The 9,409-nt window shown below is 46.6% G+C and overlaps 1 protein-coding gene across 1 annotated transcript; it reads left to right on the plus strand.

Annotated features, from left to right (window-relative positions):
* Positions 1-224: 224 nt before the first annotated feature.
* Positions 225-3,370, plus strand: LOC124659038 (GDSL esterase/lipase At5g45920-like). Its single transcript, XM_047197001.1, has 5 exons — positions 225-596; positions 663-887; positions 990-1,057; positions 1,657-1,824; positions 3,006-3,370. Exons 1-5 carry the CDS (start codon positions 498-500, stop codon positions 3,163-3,165), a joined length of 720 nt encoding a protein of 239 aa, XP_047052957.1. The 5' UTR covers positions 225-497; the 3' UTR covers positions 3,166-3,370.
* Positions 3,371-9,409: the final 6,039 nt, after the last annotated feature.

Here is a 9,409-nt window from a genome sequence, read left to right on the forward strand (position 1 = left end):
ACTTGCAACATCTATCTATTTATGAACAGAGCCATTAATATATAATTAAGAAAATTTGCCACACAACACCGTTATTTTTGATCATTTGCTGAAACACACCACTATACTAGCCACTATACTAGATATCTGTATACTGATCCACTTTTTGGTTTCCCTTTGCCAAGTGCCATTCTTGATGCAGAGGCAGCAGGTACAGCCCAGTTATCGAGTCAACCACCTACCAGACCAGTAGTCAGGAGAAATCACAAACGGCGACGAGGCGGAACGATTCCTCGCCGCTTGCCGGCGAGTTCACCTAGGATTCCGGCTCGTCCAGGCGGCCACCCAACCACCACTACAGTCTACAGGTGATACTACCACCCGGCACTATAGTACACCACCGCAGAAGTGAGGTGCTCGTGAAGTTGCCGTAATCTCATCTCCGGGGTAACCAACCCAGTCGGGCGGCCGATCCTTGATCCGTATCGGAGGGAAGAGGGGTCGAGGAGAGAGAGAAGATGCGGCCGCGGCTGGTGCTCTTCGGTGCCTCCCTCACCGAGCAGTCGTTTGCCTCTGGTGGCTGGGGCGCCGCCCTCGCCGACCACTTCGCCCGCCAGGTACTCTCCGTTTGCGCCGCCGCTAGCTGCTGCGTATAGAAGTGATGTTGGATTTCTGCTGATTAGGCGGACGTGGTACTGCGCGGGCTCAGCGGGTACAACACGCGGTGGGCGCTCAAGGTGCTGGGTAGAGCCATGGAGGGGGCGGCCGCCGGGGGCGCGGACCCCGCGGCCGTCACGGTGCTCTTGGGCTCCAACGACGCTAGCCTGCCGGACCGGGCGGAGCCGCACCTGCACGTGCCGCTAGCGGAGTACCAGGACAACCTCCGCGCGATCTGCGCCCACCTCAAGGTTGCTGCCATACTGTCGTCCTGGAGCAGGGAATGCTGCTAATCTGCTCGTTTCTTCGCTTACTCTATGTGGTTGAGATCCCTATGTGGTTTGCTTTTGCAGAATAAGTGGCCGTCTGCTGCTATCATCCTCATCACCCCTCCACCGATCTACGAGGCCGCGAGGATCCGGTAACAATAGCCCCCTCACCCTGCAGATATGTAATTTACTTAGCTTTGTTAATGGTGAGTGGTAAGGTCTCAGGCCAACAGAATAGGGTCAACTAGATATCTGTATGCTGATCCACTAATTAGTTTCCTTTTGCTAAATGCCATTCTTGATGCAGGTCAGTGATGTACTGCTGACATGTATCTTTAGAACAATGTATTCAACATCATCAATTGATTCATTGTATCCCTGATAATTGTGATGAAGAAAACAGGGGAAACTGCTGAGAATTGTTTTTGTTTTAGAAATTGATATTGCGTCAAGTAAAACCTAATTAATCTCAATTGGAATGTTAAGAAATGGGGCTGAACTTACAAAATGTATCGAGGGTCTGTTTAGTATGAAGTTCCTTATTCGTTGACTCAGTTTTGACTCAAAATGATGCAAATTTCAACACCTGTGGGAGTGTACTATTGGGCTCTATGTATATCCACTTGTCCACTTGCCACTTGGTGGCCAGTGATCTGGCTGAAGTTTTCTTTGAATCAAATATTAGTAATTATGCCTTTTAGCAAAGCAGATTGGTGAACAAGCCACACTTATTCCATATCTTTCCATGCAGGCACATATATGGGGATAATGATCCTTCAAGACAGCCTGAAAGAACCAATGAAGCTGCGGGCACTTATGCACAGGCATGCATAGCTGTTGCTAAAGAATTGGATCAGCCATTTGTAGACATCTGGACACACATGCAGCAATTTCCTGATTGGCAGACATCTGCATTATGGTAGGAATCTTATTTTCCCGGTGTGAGCAAAATTCGATCATGCAAAATTGTTATAACTTTTAGAACTCTTATACCCCCCTGTCCATAAAAGGATGTCTTAGATTTGTCTAAGTTTGGATGCATGGCAGTATATCGCCTAGGTTAACATAAAAAAAAGCTTAATAATTGGAAGTGGCTGATGTAAGAGAAATCAACAGCTGGCAATTCTCAGACATACTGTTACTCAGGATTTACACGGATTGCTCAAAATCTGGTCTGTGTCCAGTTAGTTTTATGTCTGGTTCTGGCTTCGGAAACACTGTTGGAGACTACCCAAAGAAAAGGCTCGATATAGAACACTTCTGAACTTTCTAGTGTGATGTTGTTCTTGGTTATGCTTCACATTCTTATGAGGGAAAATGACAACCCAAGATAAGATTCAGTTGATAATTTGCATTACGTGTCACCTCTCAACAATGATTACTGAGCACATAAATTTCACTTGATATTCTAAACCATTGCTCTATTTTCTTTGCGATGATAGATTAAAACCTGCATTTACAAATAGAGCAAAGTACACAATACCTCTTTTGTTCCTTTTTGGAAACTGCTGAAGATTTTTCCTATGCTTCTTGGGCACAAATTTTTTTTCTGTCCCCCCCAAAAAAGATTCTGTAGTAGATGTCTTGGATACTATATAATCGATAAAAAAACATTATGCTTGAATTCTCTCTTTCCGTCTTGTAATAGCACATTATGTTTGAATTCTCTCTTTCCGTCTTCTAATAGCCTTTGTCTATGTGCTTAGAAGAGCTTGAAACTCTAAAATGGCTATTTACTCCCAAAAAATGATTCTGTAGTAGATATCTCAGATACTATATAATCGATAAAAAAACATTATGTTTGAATTCTCTCTTTCCGTTTTCTAATAGCCTTTAGTCTATGTGCTTAGAATAGCTTGAAACTCTAGAAGGGCTATTTAATCACTTTTCCCAGTCATGTTCTTCATCCAGTGATTTTATAGTCGATCATCAATTCGCGAGTATGTAAGTAAAATATTTTATTCATCTTCAGTTCTTCACTCTTTATGCCCTGGCATTATAGGAATCGAGATTTTGATTGCAGAGTATCTTGCCAAAGCATTATGAATTATGGTGTGTCTCATGACCATAAGCAGCAGATAACCTTATTATATCATGCAGTGACGGACTTCATTTCACCCCGTTCGGAAACAAGATTCTGTTCGACGAGGTGCTCAAAACACTGGAAAGTATTGGTTTCAACAAACAGAGTCTCCCGTCGGATCTCCCTCTCTACCATGAAATTGACCCCAAGGACCCATTGAAAGTATTTGAAATTTGAACAAGGTATTTGCGTTTAAAATTCAGAAGGCGAGCTCTGCTTTGTTTGGACACCGGTGTGTTTGTCCTTATAACTAGGAAAACCTTATGCCATGTGCTGGACTTGTTTAGTAGCTGTGGTTTATGTTCCATATATTCCGTAAGTAATGAGCATTTCTATGGTTTTCAAGCGGAAAAGACTGAAAATAAACGGCATTTTCTGTTTTTTTCCTGTACATTTCGTATGGTGCATTGAAGCTCTGATTTCTGTTGCTGTTTCTCACAGTTTGTAGCTTCTGCTAAACCATGGATGGTCAAGCATGCTTTCGGCTTCTCATATGTGACGTGGCGTACGTCCTATATTGATGTTATTCTAGCTGATTTTGTGCACGATTATTGCGGTACTACTGCAGGAATGCTGCAAGTATTTTCTGTAGGGGGTGCAAAATGGAAGTGTTTCAGAAGAAATGAAGCAGTAAATCTATTTTCGTGGAAGGTCGGTGGCTCTGGCCTCTGGGTCCATGGCCCATGGGAATACAAGCCTGTTGCGAGAAAGAGGATTGGTAGAGCTCGGTTGGGCTAGTTTGGCCTGGGCCTATTGGTCGACTTAATTAGTCAGTTTTAAGATAGCTACGAATTAGCGAGCTTCACGAGCAGATCATGAGGTTAGCTATCTCTAGTCCATTTATCGCGTTAATTAATGGTTAATAAGATGAACGGAGCTAAAAGCGTCGAGCAAACAGCTGCTCGTTAGAGCATCTCTGTCAGATACCTTATGTAAAAAACGAGAGTATAAGTCGCGCAAATTCTGCGCTCGCGTGGGTTGGCACCGATATTTTGTTTTATAGTTTTAGTTTACGGGATCTGATCGACGCTGGCGAACTCCAAACCAAAACCGTATACATCAAATTTTATAATATGATAACATCGAATGTGAAAATATGTTACATCATTTCACAACAATGTTTGCATCAAACATCCAAAATATGAGAAAAACATCGTCTTCACGCAATCATCGACCATCATGACAAAGAAGGAAGGCTCAAGTAAAACCATCGTCGCCGGTAACCGGCGACACCACCACTCTCCGTACCAGAAGCTTCAACACAGGCTATGCTTCTCTTGTAATGATTGCGAGCCTCGTCATATCCCACCACTCTTTACTGAAGGAATCCATGGTGTTCGGATCCATCTTGATAGCATATTCTCCTCCCAACAATTTCTAGCATACCTTCTTCTCCTCAAGTGCTAGCCTCCTTTCTTCTTCGCAATCCCGACTTTCTTTACTTACAAAGTCTTGAGTGTCATGCTTTCCTTTGACCTCATGAACTCATCGATCTTGAAAACCAAGTTTGATGCTTCGGCATCAAACTTGATCTTCTACTTGGCCTTCTTGTTTCCATCCGGCTTTCCCTTGTTGGCTCCTTCCTCGTCACTTGCATCATCCAAACATAGCATAGCTCATTTCTTTGGTGGTGCTTCTTGCTCCCTCAATTTTCACTTGTCAAGATGCGCGGGCAACTTTCAACAATGTTGTAGCGTGAATGGTCTTCCTCTGGAGGCCTCCATTGCTTTGTACCTCTCCATCGCAATTGTTTCCTACATTCGTAAAAGAAAATGCAGCATAAATGCATATGTCTTGCAACACAATCACGCAAAATCCAATGCACTCACATAGTCACCGATAGAGACGCCACTCAGAGGTGCGTTCCTAACTTGCTCCATTGCTCCACTCCACCATCTACAACAAACCTTGATCACGTCCTACCAACCTTGTAGTGATCGATAGGAGCGATAGACCGGTGTTGTAGCATGAGGCATGAGGTGAGAGAAATTATGTTTGATCCGCTGCCAATACCGCTTCCCGTTTTGGTCAGTGTCATGCACCTCATCGATGGACACTTGCGATCATAACCACACCAAGTAAGCGTCTTCGATTTCTATGTAATTCACGACTCTCTTGTTCTTCCCCTTCGCCGCGTCGAAGACCTCCTAATAAATCTCCTCCAATGCGTCTTGACCATAAGCAACATCAACCTCAACCTCTTCGCCACCATCCTACCCGTCCACCTCATACGCATCAAGCGGCGACTCGGTAATGCTCACCTTGGCCTTGTTTAGCATATCCATGAATGAGTTCGGAACATCGTTCGCATTGTACCTCAGAGGCATTTCGACGAACACGTTGGCGGCGCCGATGTCGTTGTCCTGCGATGCGCCAATCTCGGCCACCGGTGGAGCGGATGGAGGAAGGCCGCTTCGCTTCACGGTCTGCTTCATATTCATGTATTGCCCCCCCTCTTTGGCCGAGCTCGCGGAACGACCATCGTTGCAGCCTTGGCCGGGGTTGCAACAACGACGGCGGTTAGGGAAACACCAGGGAAGACAACGTGGGTGCCCGTGTGCTTCCTCTTCTTGAGGACAGAAGCGGCATCAGCCGAGGAACCCGCGCGTAATGTCGGAGCACATGGAGGTGGCGGTTGAGGCCGTGCGACCACGTTGGCGGCCGGCGGGAGCTCGAAGAGGTCCATGACGTTGAATCCGGTAAGAGGCGGCGGCGGAGAGGAGGTTGGGAGGCAGATCGACGGCGGCGATGACGCGGAAGCGGGAAATTAGGGGCTGAAACTTTTGTCTCGCCAAATCGAGAGGGAGAGTGCGGGTCGCATTCATTTTTTCTGCGAAGACGGAGTGTGTACCGTTCGGGAGAGGAAATTTGGAGAGCCCCTTACTCTTTTCCTAGATCGTCGTCTTTTACGAAATTTGATCAGCGAACGAAATCGAACATAAGCCGAACATAAACCGTAAAGTAGCTATTATTTTGCGAAAATACGTAGTGAAAACTAGTTTCATAGGAACCTGTTGTACTGTAGCGGCTAAAAAATCGTATTTCTAGAGCTTCAAAAATTCCAAAAAAAAAATTTGCGCGTAGAGGACGCACGTATGTATGTGAGTGAGTGTCATTTTTCATACTCCAATTTAACAGTATGTAGCTTAGGAAAAAAAATGATAAGTTTCAGATGAATAGTATGATAAAAACTCACCCGCACAATATTTTTGGAATTTAGTGGTCGGATAACTTTGTGACTTACTGCTGAACTAAGTTTAATCAGGTTCCGCAGTTTCCAAAAGATCGCTTACGTTATTTTGCAGTTTTCTCGAGTTTACGGATCTGTCTTAAGCTTGTCAAGCTTTGAAGCTTTGTGTCTAGTAAGATTGATAGTCTTTTGGTCCCCATTTCTTAATCAAGCAGCTTCAGATGCTCTTCTAGACGTTTCTTTTGTGACACCACGTCCATGGATGATGGCCATCGACATCGATGTATGCACCATCATTCTATTTGGGAAAAAGTCCAAAACAAACCTGGAACCCTCAACTTCAAATCCCTGAAATTGGCACTCTGAACTTGTTGATCCCAGTCTATTTTAAACCCTGGATCTGTTTGGCAAACCAGGAAGTTACAATCCCGACCGGGATTACACGCTACCTCCAATGACAGTGGGATCAACATGTCATATTCATCAACAAAAAATTGTCAATATCAAAAAATCATATTGGTTAACATCCTCCTCCCGTCCGTCTCCCTCATGTCCGGCAAAGTCTAGCGCCGCTCCCCCACCCCTTCGCCGGCAGGTCCTGTACGCCGCCGCCCGTGTCCCCCACCTCGGCCCTCCTTACCTCCACTAGGCCCACCTCGCACCACCCTCAGTTCGACCGTCACCACTCTCCCGTGTTAGATCGACGCTGCACAGAGATGGACCATCGTGGTTGTCGGCCATGGAACTGGGGTGTGTGGCGCGAGATGCTGGTGCGAAGGAGCGGACGACAGGAGACCGACTGGAGTAGAGGGGGGAGAGTTCGCTAGGAAAGTTTCGTCTCCGTGCAGCCGCTGCATCGGCTGCGCGCGTGCGACAATGCGAGGAAGGGCCTCGCCACCGGATGCTGCCGTCGAGACGCAAGGGAGATAGGGTCGAGCACCTAGCGGCTGAGGGCGAGCTTCGCCGCGCCCACCACGACATGATTGGACGGCACGTGTGCAATGGATGGTGGATGGGGATTGGGGTTATGGGGATGAAGATGAATATGACAGTGGGCCACATATGTAAGTGTGAGTAGCTAATTATCTAGGCTAATATGATTTTTTAGTTTTTTGGTTTTACTTGCCACGTCAGCAAAATTCCGACTCAAACAGATCTAGGGTTTAAAATAGATCGGGATCGACAAGTTCAGAGTGCCAATTTCAGGGATTAGGAGTTGAGGGTTTGATTTAGCTTTTGCCTATGAGTTCAATGTTTGTTTTGGACTTTTTCCTTCTATTTGTGTCGACCAGAGGTCCGTAGTACATCGCTACTATGTCGACACGGCGAGATACACAAGCTCACGAACTAGTAGTCATGTAGCTCGGGTTACATTTGGACTTTCCGAACAAAGAACTTGAAAACGATCACCAGTTCCAACATGGACGACAGACATCACTTCTGGGAAGCCATGCGGGGAGTGTGGCCTCTGAAGGCCATCGACGCCATTCCCCGCACACTTCACGCTCTGGATCAAGCCCCCGAACAGGAGACGATGATGATGCTCATGACATGGTGGCGAATATGGCACATACGGAATGAGGTGGTCCATCAGAAGCCAGCACCACCACTGGAGGCCTCAAGGAGATTCCTGTGCAGCTACGTGGACTCGTTGCTAATGATCAAACACAACCACGGAGCGGACCCAACTAAAGGAAAGTCGACGATCACCTATGATCATATGCAACCGAAGCGGAAGAAACATGTTAGAAGTGAGAAGCCAAGCAAGGAGGTGAAGAAATGGTCCAAACCTAGGTTGGGTCATGCTCAATGTAGATAGATCCTGGATTCAACAAGGGCATAAAGGAGGTACCGGCATGATCCTACGAGATGAGGAAGTCAGCATCCTTGCCGCTGCTTGTAGGCATCTGAGGATATGCGCTAGCCCTCTGGAAGCCGAGGCACAAGAATGCCTTGATGGTTTAGCACGGCTGTTGAAGTGGACGGACAAATCGGTAATCCTAGAGAGTGACGGCCAGGAGTTGGTATCTATGCTCAAAGACGCTGCCATCAATAGATCACCGGTTGCAGGTCTAGTTAATGTGTTGAAACGATGGTGTGAGGAGAAGAAGGTTGGATGTGTTCAGCACGTCAATAGAGATCTAAATTTAGTTAGCCACATCTTAGCTAGGATTGGATGCACGTTGGAATGCACCAAAGTCTGGATCCGCGAAGGACCAAACTCCTTTGTCTTGATTAACATATTTCCATTTGCTGGGTTTAATGCATGTGACGTGCAATAACAACACTGCTACTGAGCTTCTCCACCTATGGATGCAAGGTAACCATATTGGGCCTAAAGTATGCAACCAAACACAAAGATTGGCACCCGCCAGCCAAGAAAATGGAAAAAGCAAACATCCAAAATCTTTGGGGGCAACCAACTAATTACAAATCATAGCCGGGAGTTATTCTGATACCCTTTTAAGAAATTGTAACTCAACTTTATGGATCAAGGGAAGAGACCAAGGTATGGAACTAATTGTTATTGGAATGGCTAAACCAAATGAATTTGGATTTCCAAGTGGAGGTTTTAGCTTAACTTTATACTATCCCTTTAGAGAATCTCTAACACACCAAACCCCAAACCCCAAATACACGTATGGAGGCCACCCCAAAGAAGATTTACAGATTGAAAAACAATCGCACAGATCAGAAGCTGCAAACCAAACTGCATAATTTAAAACAAACTTTTGCGCCAGATTGTTCAGAAAGGAGATGAACATCGGACCTAGTGCTCCGCTTTCTACGTTAATGGCACCGCAGCGGCCATTGATAACCAAAATATAGCTCACTGGAGTCGGAGAGCTTCGTGTCGCGACGCGGAGCAAGCTGCAGCTGACTCGGTGTTGTCGAGCTCGATGTAGCAGGCGTCCCACGCCACCTGCTCGCGAAGCCATTCCGCCTTCTTGTCGGCGTCGCGACGGGTCTAGTCCTCCACCGGCTTCGTGACAGTGCCCGGGACCAAGTCGGGGACGAAATCGCCGGCCATCGCCGCGGGCAACGTGCTCGAGCTTGGCGGCAAGCATCGGAATGTCTTCGTCCTACGCGTAGTCGCCCGGGTCAAATCGCGACACCGTGGGCGATGCGCTCAAGCTCGACGCCTCGTTGAAGCTGAGGCGGCATGACGACGGATCGGTGGAGCGCGACGTCGAGCCGCGGGAGCTCGAGGGCTGCATGTTGTGGATGTAA

This window comes from Lolium rigidum, chromosome 6 (assembly GCF_022539505.1).
Source record: "Lolium rigidum isolate FL_2022 chromosome 6, APGP_CSIRO_Lrig_0.1, whole genome shotgun sequence".
NCBI lineage: Eukaryota > Viridiplantae > Streptophyta > Magnoliopsida > Poales > Poaceae > Lolium > Lolium rigidum.

Coding starts and splice junctions, on each gene's coding strand:
- LOC124659038 (XM_047197001.1), top strand. CDS start 498: ATGCGGCCGCGGCTGGTGCTCTTCGGTGCCTCCCTCACCGAGCAGTCG. Junction 1,058..1,656: donor TACGAGGCCGCGAGGATCCG/GTAACAATAGCC, acceptor CTTTCCATGCAG/GCACATATATGGGGATAATG. Junction 1,825..3,005: donor TGGCAGACATCTGCATTATG/GTAGGAATCTTA, acceptor TATATCATGCAG/TGACGGACTTCATTTCACCC.